This window comes from Salvelinus sp. IW2-2015, linkage group LG33 (assembly GCF_002910315.2).
Source record: "Salvelinus sp. IW2-2015 linkage group LG33, ASM291031v2, whole genome shotgun sequence".
NCBI lineage: Eukaryota > Metazoa > Chordata > Actinopteri > Salmoniformes > Salmonidae > Salvelinus > Salvelinus sp. IW2-2015.
Window position 1 is genome coordinate 14,076,738 of NC_036872.1, and position 19,545 is coordinate 14,096,282.

Genomic DNA, 19,545 nt, shown 5'->3' on the forward strand with positions numbered 1-19,545 from the left:
AGGAGCACAAACATACATCATATTTAAAGCCGTGCTTACATTTGTGTATCATCCTCTGTCTCTCTATTATGTGTGGGAATACTTGGGAACAGATTCCCACAATTAAAATCCCTTGGAGCTTTGGGGGGGGGGGGGGGGGGGGGGGGCAAATTAATGGCCTTGGTGTGCCTTGGTGTGCCCTGCTACTTCAATGGAGTGACGTCAGGGTTGGCCCTTCCGAGGACCCCTTATAGAAGTTTCAATCTATTCTTTGAAGAACCGGAAGCAATTCTGTTTCAAAGGACCTGAACAACCCTGGACCGAGGTTGATTGACAAGAATTTAAACCAATCAACAGTTTTAAATAAAATACGACCCTCTTTGCACATCAACAGAGAATACAGGCACATAGTTTCTTAGTACAGGCGCTTTCTAGTACCTCTATGGGTGCTTATTCTAAGGTTCTTCAAAAAACCTAGCTATAGCCAATTGAGTATCTCTCATGCTACTTTAAAATATTGAGTGTTTATATTCTGTATTCCCTAAAACCAAGTGTGAAACCTTTCTATGAGTCACACAATAATACTTAGTCATGAGCTAGGACTATTCCAAATATTATAGTATATTTTACCTCTCTCTACCTACTAATGCCTCACATCAAAACATGCCTCCTCTATACTGTAGATCTGCATTTGGTCTGTGGAGCAGCTGGCGTGTGTAGGCTAGAGAACAACAGAAACATCCCACAAAATGTAACATATATTTTAATCACTCTTACACAATATCCTCATATGAAACTGATTTTGGCAGCTTGGTGAACAAGAATAACATACAGTCAAAATAATTACTCAATATATTTACAAGGACATTTCATATTCAAAAGGTGCCTAGTCAAAAAGTCATTCGGAAAGTTGATACCATTTTCATTGAATGTAAAAACAGAAATAGGTCAATTCAAAGGCAGTCATAAAAAACTAAATATTAAAACCAACCAACCACTCCACACAAAACAAACCCCCCAGATTTATACAAAATCTTACTAAAAATATAAAATACAGGACAGGTTTTCTGTACTGAAGTTTAACCTATTATTTCTTTGCCTCATCTTTGCCTCATCCAAGCCTATACATTACTGATCATTCACTAATATTTGTGCAAAAACAGACAAAAGCATGCAGCTCGATATGGTGCTGGGAAAGAGTGGCTTGAAGATTTGACACTCTTTACAGAAGATTAAGATCTCTACAATACAGTAATGACATTCTCTGACAAGTTCCTAACAGTTTATGAATGTCTATCATAAATGTATTTGTGCTACAGTGGGTTGTCAAAAACATACACATTGCTAAAAGCAGTAAAAAAAAAAGACAGTAATCCTTTTTTTTTTTTAATAATCTGCAACAAATTGGCAATACTTGGTCTTCACTTTCTCTTACACAACTTTCCAACTGCTGAAAAAGCTGCAATTTGTAACTTTTTGGGCGAAGACCAAATTCACATAGAAATGTGTGTTATAGATCTGTCTGACGTTGTCATTGAAAGCAAGTCTAATAAGCAGTAGATCCGTTCTATGTGCGCTATTTCTATGCATCCCGTTCTTAAGTTTCGTTTTTTGTCTCTTTGATTTTTGGTTTTGTACACCAGCCTCAAACAGCTGAAAATACAATATTTTTGGTTATGGAAAATATATTTCTCAGCGGTTTATATGGTACAATGATTCTCTACACTATACTGCTTGTTTTATCACATAAACTGAAATGGTGGAGCGATTTCTGCATAGTGCATCTTTAAATATAACACCAGCTGGTAGCAAAGATCTTTACCGAATTCCCTTCTATTATTGAGTGCCACCTGCTGTACATTAAATTACACTCTCAAACATCTATTACTCTCAAACAACTATTTCAAGTAAAATCAGCTAATTTGAGATTAAAATAATAACTTTGTCCAGTGAGGCCTGATAAATCCAGTAGATTAACAGTAACATACTACTGGCCTGGCATAACATACTGTAGCATGAAACACAACCACAACACACACTGCTCTCAGAGTGGAGTCGACAGAACCAACCCCACTCTTCTTCTCCTCTCTTCTGGTACTAAAAATGTTTAGTGCCAGGCTGTGGGTTGAGAGCAGCCATATCAGTGGTCTTGTTACTGAGCATGTTCAGTTCAAAGTGCTTATGTGTGTCAACAGTCCAAGGAGCTCCATCTTCAAATAGGACAGAGGGACATCAGAGGTCTGGAGGTGCTCTAACCAAGCTCAGAGGTTCAGCTAATATTGTAGCTATAGTCCAAAAGCCTTAAGCTCAATCACACTGTGCAGTCTGCAGAGCAGAGAGGAGGCGTCTCTCAATACACTGTTTACCTGACACCAAAACAAAGGGAGAAACACAGTGAGAGAGAGACATTCCTAATTCATATCTTCAAATAGATGTGTGTGTGCACATGTCGGCAAGTGTGTGGGTGCGTGCATGTGTATCTATAAGCTACTTACATTTATTTATGTTGTCGATGTCTGCCTGCTCTGTGATGGTAAGGGACAGGCCCTCCATGAGCAGAAGGGCTTTATGGTATCTCTGGATGGGCGCCTGGCCACGGTGGAACATCTCATCTAGGGCTGCTGACTGCACCTGGAAAATAGCAACACACACACTCAGCTATTAACATTGCTCTTACAATAATCTAACCACATCATAAATACTGCAGTAAAAGTAATGTCGTAAAATTATATTTACTCGATCTACTATCCATCGTATATCATACAATATGCATGTCCAATGATTATGTTACACAATACTGAAGACCACTAGACAGAGAAAGAATGGGAGCACATAGAGAGCACAGAAATGTACAGTACTGTGCAGTGAGAGAGAGGAGGCCTTACCATGGTCACGGTGTGACTGTAGATGAGTTTCTCTGCAGTGATTTTGCTCATGTGGTCCATCAGTCTCTGCTTGTTGAGGAGGAAGCTCTGCAGGCGGACGTTGAGGGACCGACAGGACGTCACACTGCTCTTATACAGCTCATTCATCTTCTTCATCACTACATACAGGAGAAATTACTTTCATTTAATACACTTTATAAAGCATGATCATTAGCCTCCTACAGTCTAAACCCTGTCTAAGCCGGGGAATCAAAAGGAAGTTTGTTCTGAGGTGTCTGTCCTATATCTGAGAATTCTAGGACACGATACATTTTTGGGGGGACATGTATTTATTAACCCTTTATTTTTGGCACTAAACTATCTCCATCAAAAAACTGGTACCAGGGGACCTTCAGACGAGTCTTGTGAAGCTTGTGGGCGTGCTAGAGCAAAACAACTGACATGGACGTGTTCGGGAGAGACTCACCTTTCCACAGAAGGGTCATATTAGTGTGTAGTCCAAATTGTTCGGACACTACAGACAGAAGTTGGAAGATCGGCTGTACCGATTTCAGAAGAATCCCAAGACGCTTGTGGGGGTCGTAGAGCAAAACGGAGAAACACCATCGTGATCGTGAGAGTCTCATCTTTCCAATAGTCTGTAGGCCAAACCGTTCGAATGCTACAGACGTTTTCGTGAGAAGACCGATCTGACAAACACCGTTCTAGCACCGTTCTAGCTCTGCAGATGTGAACACCGTTCTAGCTCTGCAGATGTGAACACCGTTCTAGCTCTGCAGATGTGAACACCGTTCTAGCTCTGCAGATGTGAAACCTTCTAAGCTCCTGGCAGATAGGTGAAGCACCGTTCTAGCCGCTCTGCAGATGTGAACACCGTTCTAGCTCTGCAGATGTGAACACCGTTCTAGCTCTGCAGATGTGAACACCGTTCTAACTCTGCAGATGTGGAAGTGCAACATCTGCGGATGCGTTGGATTGCATCCAATGCAAAAAAAACAGATCTCTTGCTTAAACTGATCGATTTTGATGGGGATAAAAAAAAAAAAATGCTAATTAGATTTCCACCGGGCCGCGGGGAAAAACGACTCTAGGGATTAACAGGATTTAATGGCTATTTTTTCTGCACACATCAATTAGAAGAGGAAAATCTGGTCCCATGTCTCACCTTGCTTGACTGTAGAGGAGGGGAAGAGTCTGCCTTCTCTGATGTCCTCCATAGCAGTGTGTAATGCAGACGAAAGACATTCTGCAGCCTTCATGTACAGCACCAACTGCTCTGCATAGCTGCGATAAACACATTGTGAATACCAACATTAACTTACACAAAAAGATTATTCCCCCAAATAAAATAAATACATCTTGAAGTACTAAAAATACATAATTACGGTGTGATTTAGGTCCAATTTAAAGCTCAGGGAATCAATAACAGAGATGCATCCCCTCACCCCCACTCCCGACTTAGAACACTGATCTGATCAGCCACCAGGCTTTGCTGCAGGAAGGACACATCATGAGCATCCTCACTGGTCTCACTCTCAAGTCCAGTGTCTTTAGAACTGGCTATCTCCATGACACAGTGGACAAAGGCAAGAGTGAAGCGCAGGTTTCTCAGGCCATCCGTATGCCACTGCTGTGAAGGAGAGACAGAAAGCATAGCATTTTGTCAACAGTCTAGTTTCTGGCAATGTGCAAACTGATGAATCCATTCATGTACAGAGATCTAATATATTATGAAGGAGTGTTTATGTGTTTACCCCCATCAGTGTCTCCTCTGGGAGCTCTGGAGGGTCAAAATCTATGGCCCTGTCTGGGCTGGCTGTCATGGGGTGTGTTAAATGCTGGTAGTTAGGTACATCTCTATGGGTTCCTCTGCTGATTGACCAGGATGGGCTGACATAGCTGGGGGAACCCACTGCTAAGAAGAAATATCAAATATGAAAATATGAAAAAGTTATTTAATAGCATTTAAAGCATTTCTCCCTCTCTGCACATCCCATTACATAGACCCTGATACCATGCTTGGATTCTGAATGTCTAATCAGACTATACTGATCTAGTATGAGAACCAAATAAGAAACCCTTCTAAGGTAGTTGTAGATCCCTATGTACCTGAGAACGTCCTGGTGGGATTTGGTGGGGTCCCGGCGTTTCCTCTGGATGGAGATCCCCCAGTGAACACAACTGAGGTGGGACTGCCTGAGGCTAAGGTTCCTGCAACCCTCAGAGCACCACTAGTTGGAGCTGTAGGAACACATCAGGGGGGAAATGGTGTCTACTGGCTGAACTGTCATGGACATTGATCATGAACCTCCAATGCAAATGTATGGTCATATACCCACTGACTTGCAGTCAGGAACATTATCAAACATTTACTTTTCTTGTCAAGCCTCACATGGGTTATAGATAAGGTTTGTCCTGGATAGATTAAGACCCTACCTAATATATGAAAAGAGTGGACAGTAGCACAATTACATAAAGCCTAACCCATGGCCAATAACAGGCTTACACAATTAGAAACAAACAATACATTTTTCCACAGCTCAAAATCCAATCTCCTTGGTTTGCCCATGGTGCCCTGGTACCTGTGGTGTCCATGGACCTCTCAGTGTAAAGGCTCTCATTACTTCCTCCATCCAGCAGCTGAGCTCCAAAAGCAGCCTTCAGCAGCATGTCAGACAGACGGCCTGCACTCAGAGACCTGGAGATAGGACACACACACACACACACACAGATACCTTCAGAGGGCCTCAGCAGACACGTTTAATCATTAATCAATCATACCTTAAGAGAGAGCCCACTACCACACTTATGGATATCAGATAACCAGTATCTGTAGAGCTGGTTTTAACCTTTTGAAGGGGCCCTTCCTCTTCCCTGTGGCCCTGCTGATGTGGCTCAGCTCTGATACTGTCCGTGTTCGGGTGGGAATGATGGGCAAATCCTCAAAGCTGGTGGGCCGGGGGAATTCATGTGGAGGCGTGGCCTAAGTAGGAATCAGGAAAATAACAACATGAGAATGTTGTATTATAGAGTAACTACTTCACTCATGAGCTTGCAGAAGAGACCACTAAATGTGACATTGTTCAGTGGATGACCTGAGGGCTCTGTTGTCCTGTCCAGGTGCTGAAGCGACCAGTCTGCTCTGGGGTCTCTGGGATAGTGCCCACTGGGGGAAGAGAAGTGAAGAAGCACATGTTACGGTGAGTATTGTAGTAATGCAGTAATGGAGGTCTGAGGGGATTCCTACTGTACCTTGTGGAGAGGGCTGGTAGGGTCTGGCCCCTCCAGCTGACAGCCTGCGGTGGCTGAGCACTGCCCCCCCGGGGCCTGATGGGAGAAGAAGGGAGGCTCCAGTCTTCCTACTCCCTGGGGAACTGCCACTACTACTATCAACACAGCACAGGGTGGCCCTGAAACAGATGTGTAACATGTCCTCAACAATTTCCAGAATACACCTCCACGGTAGAAATGCCCCACAGAGCGAGAGCGAGAGCAAGATTGACAGACACAAGAGACAGAGAAAGTGATAGAGATATGTACCTGGTTGAGCCATGCAGGCCAGCGGGGTGTAGGTTTTGTTCTATGCGCTGGTAGTTGTGGATCTGTGTTGGGACAGGAATGGGCACAGACTGGCTGTAGTTACTCCCATTGAACTCTGCAGGCCTGCTGCACAGACAAAAAGGGAGGGGAGAGAGGAAAAGGATGAGTACACCTCAGTGATTTTGTGGGATTGAACACAGTGGGGGGGTTGAAGGGAAACAAACACAGTAAATGCCTCTATTAAGTTAGGACAGGTCCATTCTCCCTTTCTCTCACGATGTTTGTAGTATGATAAACACTAAAGGATGTTATAATTTGATACCTATCAGTTAAACAGGAGTGTGCTTTATACTAAAGGCTGGTCAGATTAAAGGAGGGTGAGATGGACAAATGCTGTGAAACTTGTAATAGCCCAGGTTTACTCCCCATCTGTCCCCCTCAGTCAGCCCTGCTCTTACCTAACAGGATTAGGGGGACAGAGGGGTGAAGAGGGGGGTGGTGTCCTGCCTAGACTCCCAAGTACCCCAGCAGCCAGCAGAGAGCTCCTTTATCATCAAGAAAAAGGTACAGGACAGAGTCAGTCAGTGTTACCCACTATCTACTTGCTGCTATAAGGACCTCTCATAACCATCTCCATTGTACAGGTTTCTACAGTAGGACTATACATTTCCTGATATTAAATACAACAGAGTTATATCATTCTCCTGTACTCAACTTACCCACTGTACAACATGCTGCCCTGGACAGGTGACCCATCTCCCATGTCACATGTGATCTCACCTGGAGGTAACAAAACAGGATCCAGGGACAAATCAGTCACATGCGTTTACAGCATTAATCAAACCCATATCAAGAACACAATGCTGGTAAAGTCAGAGAGAGAGAGCGAGCGAGAGCGAGAGCGAGAGAGAGAGAGAGAGAGAGCGAGAGAGCGAGAGAGCGAGAGAGCGAGAGAGCGAGAGAGAGAGAGAGAGGGAGAGGGAGGGGAAGAGAGAGAGAGAGTGTCTTACTGGGGAACTGGGCAGGCACCATGACAAAGTCGTCCGTCTCAGAGGAGGTATTCCTGCTGTAGTGGAGGGCTGTGTACCGGGAAGGGGTGGGCTCGGCCTTGGGCTGGAGTCTCTGCAGCACTGCATCGGAATGCTGAAGGGGAAATATCTAATATTAGACCCTAGGTGACTGGTATTGGTAGCAGATCATTTCCCCTTCACATTATAAAGCATTGGGCTGAGCACTTGGAAAAGTGCTATATAAATCCTATTCATCATCGTTATCACTCCCCAGAGAGGAGTGAGTCCCCCACTCACTTGAGGGGAGGAGGCCAGGTGAAAGGTGGAGGAGCTGCTAGAGGAGCTGGCAGACCCAGAGCTGGGGTAGGAGGGCATGGGCACCGGAGAGGCTGGAATGATGAAGGACACGGTCACTGTGGTACTAATCCCAACTACATACTGGGGGTCATGCCATGGCTTTGGTACTCTTTATTTAGGTACTAAATAACTTGAGTTGTACATTAGAACTCAATAATTCACACCTGTCCAAAATGCAGTTTTAATTCACAGAGCAATTTGCCTGTATGGCCTATAGGGATACTCACATTTCTTTGTGGATGAACTTGACTCCAGGAAAGGGTGATGGAAAAACTCATCTGTGTGAGTAAACAATGTCAAACAAATTGAAATAAGACGGACACTGCAAGGACTGATTGCAGTTCCATTCCAGTGAAAAAGGCATCAAAGCAGACAGGGCCACAGTGTCTCCACACCCCTCCGGTCTCAGCCTCCAGTATTTATGGTGCAATAGTTTATGTGTCGGGGGGCTAGGGTCAGTCTGTTATATCTGGAGTATTTCTCCTGTCTTATCCGGTGTCCTTGTGTGAATTTAAGTATGCTCCCTCTAATTCGCTCTCTCTTTTCTCTCTTTCTCCTCTCTGTCTTTCTTTCTCTCTTATCTCGGAGGATCTGAGCCCTAGGACCATGCCTTAGGACTACCTGGCCTGATGACTCCTTGCTGTCCCCAGTCCACCTGGTCATGCTGCTGCTCCAGTTTCAACTGTTCTGTCTGCGGCTATGGAACCCTGACCTGTTCACCGAACGTGCTACCTTGTCCCGGACCTGCTGTTTTCGACTCTATCTCTCTCTACCGCACCTGCTGTCTCTAACTCTGAATGATTGGCTATGAAAAGCCAACTGACATTTACTCCTGAGGTGCTGACCTGTTGCACCCTCGACAACCACTGTGATTATAATTATCTGACCCTGCTCGTCATCTTTGAACGTTTGAACATCTTGGCCATGTTCTGTTATAATCTCCACCAGGTACAGCCAGAAGAGGACTGGCCACCCCTCAGAGCCTGGTTCCTCTCTAGGTTTCTTCCTAGGTTCTGGCCTTTCTAGGGAGTTTTTCCTAGCCACCGTGCTTCTACATCTGCATTGCTTGCCGTTTGGGGTTTTAGGCTGGGTTTCTGTACAGCACTTTGTGACATCGGCTGACATAAAAAGGGCTTTATAAATACATTTGATTGATTGATTGAGACAGCAGTGCAAATGTTAGTGAGTGAGAGAGTGAGTGAGGCTAACCGAAGTCCATGCGCTCCTTATGGTTCCTTTGCAGCAGGCCCAGGAGCAGGTGTCTCAGGTGGACTGACGTCTCCCGTGGAATGCTGGGAGAAACACAGGTTTACAGGTTTCACTTTGAAAACATATTTCTTTAATGACCTTAAGACAAAACAAGCTGCGTGTTCAACAAGGACACAGAGTAATATCACACATTGGACTGTTTTTTGTTTGTGTGTATTGACTATTTATAAGATGATGTTTTGAGTGAGTTTATAATAGCAATAAGGCCCGGGGGGTGTGGTATATGGCCAATATACTACGGCTAAGGGCTGTTCTTAAGCACGACGCAATGCGGAGTGCCTGGATACAGCCCTTAGTTGTGCTATGCTGGCCATATACCACAAACCCCTGAATTGCCTTATTGCTATTGTAAACTGGTTACCAATGTAATCAAAGCAGTAAAAATAAATGTTTTGTCGTACCCGTGGTATATGGTCTGACATACTAACGCTGTCTGCCAATCAGCATTCAGGGATCGAACCACCCAGTTTCTAACGCGTCGTAGAACACACCTTCCACGTCATGCATTATTTTCCAGAGAACGTATAGCCCTCATTGATTATCCCTTACTAAGCAATGTATCGGGTTGTTATGACACCCTGAGCTGTAATGTGGTGTGTGGTTGTGTTTTCCTAGCACTGAGAGCAAGACTGTGAGGTATGATACTGAGTGTGGCCGTGTGCCTGTGTTTATGTTAGAGTGACTCAGGGCATTTTGACACTCTGACCCTTACAAAAAAAGATTGCAGTTTTTAAACTGCAGTAAAAGTGCAGTAACTGCAGTCGACTGTGGTATTTTGGACGCAGTATTTGCAGCATACTGCAGTTAGACTGCACTCTGACCGCAATCTTTTTTTGTAAGGGGAGCCATGATGTGTGTGTGTGTGTGTGTGTGTGTGTGTGTGGTGTGTGTTGTGTGTGTGTGTGTGTGTGTGTGTGTGTGTGTGTGTGTGTGTGTGTGTGTGTGTGTGTGTGTGTGTGGGGTGTGTGTGTGTGTGTGTGTGTGTGTGTGTGTGTGTGATATATCTGGGTCATGTGGAAAGTGATAGCGGTGCAGTAGCAGGCAGCTAACAGCTGTTATAAATAGTGAAAAGCAAATACTAAACCCTGTAACCCACACAAACATCCCCATCCTTATCACAGTCTTTATCAGAGACAGAGTTCTACTAAACTGGTATTCCCCTGAGTGACACAAATACACAAGCTCACAAAGTAAAAGATAAAAATATAACAAATGCCTATGGCTGTTTTGCACTTCAAAGGGGATGAATAGGGGGATAATATTTGTGACCCTGAATAAGAGATACACAATTCTACAGCTGCACCATCGAGAGCATCTTGACCGGTTGCGTCACTGCTTAGTATGGCAACTACACCGACCTCAATCGCATGGCACTACAGAGGATGGTGCGGACAGCCCAGTAAATTACTAGGGCCGAGCTCCCTGCCATCCAGGCGGTGTGAAAGGAAGGCCCGGAAAATCATTAGACTCCAGCCACCCAAACCATAGACTGTTCTCTCTGCTTCCACATGGCAAGCGGTACCGGACTGACTCTATGCACATTCACTCTATGAACACTCTACACACACACTCACACTCCAACACACACACACTTAATTTTCCCACACACACATAACACCCACACACATTCATACTGACTCTACACACAAGTACACACACTCACATAAAATCATCATATACATTGCTGCTACTCTGTTTACCATATATCCTGATGCATAGTCACCTTACCCCTATATATATCTACCTCTATCTCTTCAGTATCCCTGCACATTGTAAATATGGTTTTGGCACTGACCCTGGAACTGATCCTGTATGTAGCTTACTTACTTTGTCGTGTTCTTCTTCTTTCTATCTCTCGTGTGTTTTTGTTCTACTTGACTTTTTAAAAATAGAACTAACTGCATTATTTGGAAAGAGCATGCAAGAAATGCATTTCACTGTACTTGTGTTTGTGCCAAACAAAAAAACTAAACAAAAAACAGCTGTAAAATAAAATCTCTTTCTCTGAGAAATTGTATTGAGCGCCTATCCAAAACATGTACACGTACGTACAACAGTGTTCTAGCATATTGGACCATTGTCTTTCATACTTTTCCGGATTCTCAGTGTGGCTCAAGCAATTTCTCCAACTGTCAGCACTTTCAAATGAATAGAGGACATGTACGCGGAGCCGCGTTGGTTGGGAATCTTGGCGAGGTGTGCGTTTGGACTGTGCATACCCCGCGGATGGTGGTCTGAGAGCCGAGTAGCTATGTGTCACAATGGGATGCTGGACTCTGAAATACGCTTTAGTATGAATAATATAATTGTCCTATTTTTTGGAGCGTACAATATAGCTCGGTGTTTGAATGATTTATTTTATACAGTCTTTTTTGCTCATCTTTATCAAGGGGGCCAATCATTTTGGAGGTGACTGTACATTATAGGGTTACCTAAAGTAATCTGTCAGTAAGCTGATTAGACACATAAGACAGATCTGCCTGTTTATGCTATCCTCACACCTAATCCTGTGTGTGTGTGTGTGTTTTCGATTCAGAGCAGAGGCCTGCAGGTCTCACTACTAACCTGGGCTGGAGGTCCCTGTTTCTCTCATAGAAGAGACGCAGCTCCTGGGGGCTACTGGCCTGCATGACGAACACACAACACAGGACACACACACATCCTGTCTGTAACTGTCTGTTAAAGCTGGAATACACACCTACCTGTTCACTTACAATCACATGCAATCACTTTTTTTATGAAACGTTTAACGCTTTGCCGCAAAATGAAATGATGAATGAAAAACTATTTGCAATAAAGAAAATTGCCTTTAAGAAATCAACTGTGATTTTACACTTCGGGTCAGAGGACATACAAGTTGTCATTTTATTAGTTCTCTTTCGTGGTTGGTTGTACACTGGATGTTTAGGACTTGTCAACTAAAACCAGGTGACATGGTCTAAGTGAACACTACACCATTACATGATCACCCTGCCACTGACCCTGTCTGCTCTGAACTCACTGGCCTGTCCTGGCATGCTTCTCTCTGAGTAATTGCTATTCAAATAATTTAATGCAGGAATAGCCCTATACCAAGTACAAAGGTTCAAATCTTCGAATTTCAGACAGCTTCAACCTAAAGCTAAATCATTACTGACATCCTAATAAACAGGCAGATCACTTAGCCTTTCAAGGAAAAATGAACATAAGTCAAACTATTCTCACTTGGCAAACTTGCTGACAGCTCTGTAGAACTCTCTCAAAACATGATTCAGCACAGCATCAATCAACCCTAACCACGTATGCCACAGTCCACCGCATAGAGTGGCCTCCTAGATGGTAGGGTGATAAACCCCCTGCCTGCCCTGGCTGTTGTGAAACAATGTTTACCCTGGTCTCAGCCATTTCCTCATCCACCTGGCAGCTTGGCTGTTTGTAACAGGGATCTTTCGGAACAAGTGGACACACTGTTCAGACCCCCAGGAGTAACATAACAGCAGGGAACACACAGAGAGGCACTCAGTGTGCTGGGTGTGTGTGAACATGCTGTTTATCACAGGCTCGTGATGTGTTGTCGTACTTTATGTAAACAGCTGTCTTTCATATGATCTATGGTCAGTTATTTCATAATATAATATGAACCACGGTAGTCAGCCTGTTCCGAAAAGGCATTAGAAATCGTAAAAGACCTATTAGAAGTTTCTTATGCAAGAACATTCAGAGGTTTTAGAAAACATTTTAGATTAGCATGAGTAAGTCATGTAACAATAAAAAAAAACTATACGTTTCCTAACATTCTTGTTTCCTAAAATTGTGAGTGTGTGTGTGTTTATCACTCACCTGAAACGGAGCTTTCCCAGTTAAACACTGGTACACTATGGTTCCTATGCTCCACAGATCGGCCTTGGCATCATAGTTCTGGGACATGATCACCTCCGGGGCCTGAGCACAGACAGACACAGCACAGTGGGTTAGGGTCACATGTACAGTATTTGACCATAAGGTGGGTTAGGATGTATACGTGTATGGGCAATAGGAGTTTCTCACCATATACATTGGGGAGCCACACAGAGTGGCTGCCATAGTGTTACACTGGAGGTGACGTGCAAAGCCAAAATCAGCTGGAGAGAGGGCAAAATCATCAGCCAAAAACACATCTCAAAACACATGTTTCCCTTATTTTCATTCTCTAACCCCACAATGAGAAATGTTTCTTTCTTTCAGAAGGGAAAACTGGAGGCTAAATGCTGGACTCTTTCCAAGTAAATGATTTGAGAGACTAGGGTAGCTGTATCCTTTAAGTGGCAATATGACAACTAACCGTCATTGATCAACAAACAAATCACTTCCCAACCACACCCTGCAGCAAAAACTGTCCAGCTTCTCCTTTGTGTACTTCATGTACAGTATATTACCCCAAAACATCCCAAAACACAAACCTATCTTGATGCAGGTGTTATTGGGGCTGGACCTGCGTCCCTCAGGGTGACAGAGGAGGATGTTCTGAGGTTTGAGGTCTCTGTGGAGGACACCCTGTTCTTTCAGCACCTTCATGGCCCCAGCTATCTGCAGGAGGAAGATCCGGATGGTGTCCTCACTCAGAGTAGCCTTAGCTGCAGTCAGAGGCCAAGCAGGAGAACATACATGGGAAATAAAGTCAGTAGGACAAGGGTCGTGACATTTGACAGTAGTACGGCTACTAATATATAGCTAGCTATAGGAACTTCTTCCAAAATGTGTAAAGGACAGGAATAACTAACTGACACCATAATCCCTCAAGCACCTCGGCTGTATTTTTAGCGTCCGTGTTTTTCCACCCTAGGAGAGGAGATAAGTCAGCGACAGATGGATGAGGTCATGTTGATACTACAGGAGCCTTGCAAGGCGTGTCTGGGTGTTGGATGTGCCAACCTAAGGGCAAGGGCGAGCAGGCACAGGAGATGCAGGCAAATGTCTTGTCTTCAAAACAAGACACGCTTGCGTGATAGCAAAATCAGGCCACAACAGGCCTTCGATCTTTAAATAGACTCGTCGACCTACGCACACATGGTAAATTTAGTCAATGAGACCCCTGTATGCCCTCGGTCTAGTCACTGTTTCTAAAGGGGAGAGAGTGTAATAGAAGGAGGATATTGTCCGTTGATATTCTGCTAAGAGTATGAGAGGAGAGAATGCTTTATTCTGTTGATTTATGATGGTGTCAGTGGGAGGATTATTGTCAATTTTGGCTATGAGAGAGCAGACAAAATAGGGAGGTATATTCATTGCTCAATATTGTTATGTTATTCTAGGTCTGTGTGTGAAGGAGAGATATTTTCAGTGGCCTTGTGTTTCTTTAGTGAGTGTAGGGAAACATTCATTTTGGTGTTAATCACAAAAAATCCTGTTCTGTATGTTGGGCTTAATTTGGGCCAAGCTCTTTAAGTATTTGTTGTACAGGCCTAGGCATTGTGTCAGCATGTAATCCACATCTAAATTATATGTCACATTGTTTTGCCCAAAGATGATTATGGTTCTACTTTTCATGATCTTTCAAAATAAAAGGATTACAAGTACTCAACAAAGTCCGCAACGAAGTCCTCAACAAAGTCTCTGGCAGATTTTATTACTATAACAATAGCTTATCACAATAACCTGCAACCAAATCTTTGTTTGGTTGGTCTTTATTTGACCCTGTTTCACACTAGCCAATGGTGTTTGGTTCTTCACTCTAAGCAATACACATGGGTATTAATACAGGCACCTGAAACACCTACAGCACAATCACAATGAAGGTGTTAGAATGCTTAAATGTTAAGATGTTTCAATTCCTTTTGAAGTTCAAACATGAGTTAAGAGGAGAGACACATTTGTCAAAGCTCTGTTTGTGAGGTGACAGTATACTCACAGTGGAGGTATTCTGCCAAATCTCCTCCATTGCAGTACTGGGAGCAGAAAATAATGGAAAATTTCATGAGATATAATTGAATTGTTTCTTTCTACAACCACTATTAATCCACATATACAGTAGCCTATACATAAAGCAAACCAGACTTCATCTTACCTCCATGACCAGATACACACACCCAGACATTTCCTGTTAGAGAAAACATAAAACTCATTGATTGTGGTGACATAATATATCCATATAGATTTTTAAGATAGCAAACGTTGACTAAAACTGTGTATATTCAAAATACATTTACCCGGCAACAAGGGAAATAACCCCTACAGCCTTTGCAATATATAATTATTACTTTTGTTCTGTTCGTTTCCCCCCCAAGGCAAATTAATTCCATCCACGGTTGTTTTAAATTAGATATGCACTACAGTCCCAAGTGGGATGGGCACATGTAGTAGGTTTGAATAATGCATAAATGTAGAGACTATCCCATAAGAAACAAACGACACCACTTCATAATTTAGAGTGGGCTGGCTCCCATTTGGCCGATCATGCAGGGTTGAGCTGGCAGCAGAAGGTGAGAGGGTTAGGCTGTCAGTCCAAGCTGACTGCTATTGAATGGATTATAAGGGTGTGACTGGGAGGGGAATGAAGAAGTGATTCAGGTTTCACTTGAATTTATAAGGTTTTAGTAGAAACCAGTATCCTTTATCCCCACTGAGTACAAACATCAATTCAACATCTATTCCATGTTGGTTCAACGTAATTTCATTGAAATGACATGGAAACAACATTGATTCAACCAGTGTGCCCAGTGGGTCTTTTAATAATTAAACAAATATTGCTCAGTTACTCAAAGCAAATTGTCACATTTAGAGATACTATTACATTGTATCAATCAAATGTCACCCAAACAAAATGGAACTGAGATAAAATGGGCTTGAGTAAATGTTAGATACATTACATGACAGCTAGCGACATTACAGTAGGACAAAAGCCCTTCCTTTCATGTCTCCATATCACCTAGCAGGTGTCAGGTCTCTAATCATTACTCATTAAGTTGCTGAAGACTGTTCCTGGGGAGATTTCTGCTGACTGAGCTCCTTGTCTGTTGTCTTAAGCCATTACTTAGCATGCAGGCCGGCTGCACCCTGCCATCTGTTTAAGAACAGTGAACCCAAACAGATCAGCAAACCATCTAATGTCTGTCTGGTGACGGGATCGTTTTACAACCACATTTTAAGGGAGGACTGCCAAATACAGCTGCAGCCCCATACAATACCTGAGATGGGAACATTGAGATACTCACCTACATGCAAATTTGATAAGTTTATTCATTAACCAGATGCCAACTGACAGTAATGGATATGTTATAACAATGTATCAGATTAGATGTCTCACCTTTACTGGGATTGGATTGGCTAGTAAAGAAATCTATAGATTGATTGTTCTGGTCCAACAGCTGGCTTCAGCAACGGCTCTTCTTCTAAGGCCAGCTGCGACTTGGGACATGAAAATCTCACCTACTGTAGGGTACTGTAGCACTCAGCCATAAACCATAAACTGGTCTACACGTGAAAGTTTGGAAAGTTGTTCTTCTGCTTCACATAGGAATATTTTTACAGAAACCTCTAGGCCCCTCAAACTCAACTCTGGACCTCAAAGCCAGTCCCACTGCGTTTTTTTCATTGTTCCCCTCTAATCAGGGACTGATTTAGACCTGGGAAACCAGGTGTGTGCAATTAATTATCAGGTAGAACAGAAAACCATCAGGCTCTGGATCTCGTAGGGCAGGGTTCATCAACTAGATTCAGCCGTGGGACGATTTTTTCTTGAGTGGATGGTCAGGGGCGGAACATAATTACAAATAATTTGTAGATTGCAAATTGACCGCAAGAAGCCCAAACAGATACAATATTTCAAACCTTGCTTACATTTGTATATGATCTCTCTATTATGCATGGGAATACTTGGGAACAGATTTCCAAAATTAAAATCACTTGGAGCTGATTTCCTGACGTTTTTCAGTCTTTTATATTCAACAATGAATTATTATTATTATTATTATTTTTGCTCAGGAAACATGGGAGGACAAATTGGCCCACTGGCCTCCAGTTGGGGAACCATGTTACAGGGTAAGAGTTTAATAGCCCTGCTCTAGGCCAAAAGTACTCTCTGGATCTTGTAGTTTATGTGGATGTAGGGTACGAGGGGGTAACGAACCCCCCTAAGAACAATTTCTAATTGCTGACACAAAAAGCAATGTTTTGAAAAAAAATGTATGTGGATCAAGGTCATGCTAAGGCGAATAAACTATAAAGGGAAATAAATGGCTACAGTTGAAACTTTTTTATTTATTTCATGAAATGTTGTTTTTAGAAAAGGGGCATTTTTTTAAAGTCCCGGTAGAAGATTATGGCATAGGGTTTCATACAAGTGTGTTAAAATCCATTTAATCAGTTTTATTTAGAAATGTCTTTAATAAGTAGTACTTAAAAGCTAAGTCTAGTTGTCTAATTGTAATTATTAAAATAAAATATGGAGAGGGGGGGGGGGGGGGGGGGGGGTGGTGTTGCATATGTCACCATTAATATCTGCACTATGAGGAGATTTGATGTTAAAGTCCCTCTTTAACTCACATGCTCTTTGTTCTTTCTTTGTTGATCCTTTTCCATACAATCCATTATGTACAATTACACTAAATATTATTTGAATAATGCAGGATTTTAAATCCCAGCACTCTTTAAAATTACATTCAGGAGCAAAAAGTTTTCAATAGCTGTTTTTAATATAATATTGGAATGGAATATAACATTAAATAACATTGGAGTAACATTGATGTGGCAACTCTCTTATGCTCTGCTATTGCATGATTCTAATCTGTATGTAGGTCACAAAAAAAGCTATCCCCAGTAAAATTGGAGCACAACTCACTAGCCCACCTACTGCACTGCTCACACCTACAGTAATCCAGTCCCCACCTGTGACTAAAAACAGGGGGTGAGATGCTAATGTAAAAGCTCTCTCTTAAAAACGTAGCTAGCGATCCAGCAGTATGACATAAAATGCTGTGTAAAATAGCTAAAAGGCTATAAAGTAACATTAACTGTAAAGCTATCAGCCACTAGTGGAAACATTTACAATTGCAATTAAGTTACATTATATTTTATAATGTATTTTACCTCAGATGATCTGGTAGTAATGTTGCAAGCTTGCCCCAACACACTCATCCGACATATTAATAGTATTAATATATTACTAAAAAAGTAAATACATTTTTCTCTCTAAACAAGTGGATTATTTATCTTAAGGCTTTCCTACTTGTATATTTAAAAAACTTGGTGACATCTTGTGGTCTTTATGTGAATTACGGGGGGGGGGGGGGCAGTTACCCCAGGGGGCTAGTTACCCCCTAGTACCCTACGTGTTATCTATATCAGTACTTAACATAAACGCCCATCAACAGAGTATGAGCGAATGAGATGCAATGTTCTGCATTAGACACATCGAATGTCAACAATTGCGCACGTGAGAGCAGGTTTGGGAAAAGCTGTTAGTCAGTTTATTGTGTAGAACTAGAACAGTGTGTGATGATACCGACATGTACAGGTAGGCTACATGTGTGTCAAAAATACATAATAATGTTGAAAATCGACACATACCTGGAAGTCAAGTAGTCCAACGATATTCTCATGTTTCAGTTCCTGTGTTGAGGAACAACAATTTAATGGTTAATTTGCCTAGGTCTGGACTTACATTAATTGCATCAAGTTTCGTCGTCAAATTCTTACCTTTAATATTTTAATCTCTTTTCCTAAGAGGGAATGGGATTTTGCCAAGTTCTTCTTGTTAATACATTTCACAGCTACTTCCAAGTCATGTCTCTTAAAAAGGCAAAGGGAAAGGCAGAAGATGAACGGCTATACTATCCACGCATGTCATACAATCTCTCAATAAAAAATGTTATATAGGACTTATCTCACCCTGGTTATAACATATGTATAATAGCATACAAATTACCTCCTTATGTCTCCCTTTGAACACCACGGCAAAGGCACCATGTCCAATCAGGTCTTTCCTGTTGAACTCGAATTTCCCAATAGTCTCCATACTGTTCAATAATAATAACAACAGGTGCTGTGTATATCCAGGTGGAATCAGGATGTTGACGTTACCACCGGAACAATTTGGAAGTCGCCACCGTTCAACTCCAGACAGCAAGAGAGGTGTCTAGATCCTTCAAGTCTCTCCCCGATTAAAAACCCTAACACTTCTTGAATCATGACGGTTTCATTTAAAATATCAATATCCTATATTCAAAGTTGTTGTCACCATTATGCCTATATATATAAAGCTACAAAACGACAGATCTCATATAGAAAAGACTGAAAACTGTTTACAAAAGAGAAGAGTCGATTTCCCCTCGTTAGTTGGATATAAGCTCCAAAGTAGTCTATATGAATTCTCAAAAAGTAAGTTTTCTTTACACAGACAGATAAGTCACCTTTATCCAGACACTGTAGGCTATACTGGTTACATTTGTTGCGAGTCTTCACCTATCACGAACAAACGATCCCACTGTAGTTATTCATATCCCTGGGTGTGAGCATGCGCAAAAGGAGTTGTAGCAGTGTTCACCTAGTCA

The 19,545-nt window shown here is 42.4% G+C and overlaps 1 protein-coding gene across 5 annotated transcripts; it reads right to left on the minus strand.

Annotated features, from left to right (window-relative positions):
- Positions 1–724: 724 nt before the first annotated feature.
- ulk1a (unc-51 like autophagy activating kinase 1a) lies at positions 725–19,484 on the minus strand. 5 transcript variants are annotated; one of them, XM_023978874.2, is made up of 27 exons: positions 18,921–19,484; positions 18,692–18,784; positions 18,563–18,604; positions 15,063–15,095; positions 14,907–14,943; positions 13,459–13,632; positions 13,067–13,140; positions 12,860–12,961; positions 11,606–11,664; positions 8,981–9,063; positions 7,999–8,049; positions 7,712–7,803; positions 7,415–7,547; positions 7,124–7,184; positions 6,863–6,949; positions 6,405–6,527; positions 6,117–6,274; positions 5,960–6,030; positions 5,714–5,847; positions 5,447–5,562; positions 4,974–5,105; positions 4,619–4,779; positions 4,310–4,494; positions 4,030–4,148; positions 2,865–3,022; positions 2,475–2,610; positions 725–2,345 (listed from the first exon to the last, which is right to left on the minus strand). In XM_023978874.2, exons 1-27 carry the CDS (start codon positions 19,008–19,010, stop codon positions 2,287–2,289), a joined length of 2,763 nt encoding a protein of 920 aa, XP_023834642.1. In that variant the 5' UTR covers positions 19,011–19,484; the 3' UTR covers positions 725–2,286. The 5 variants fall into 5 exon arrangements, with proteins under 5 accessions (XP_023834642.1, XP_023834641.1, XP_023834639.1 ...); XM_023978873.2 differs by having other exon boundaries at positions 4,619–4,776; positions 6,405–6,530; XM_023978871.2 differs by having other exon boundaries at positions 6,405–6,530.
- Positions 19,485–19,545: the final 61 nt, after the last annotated feature.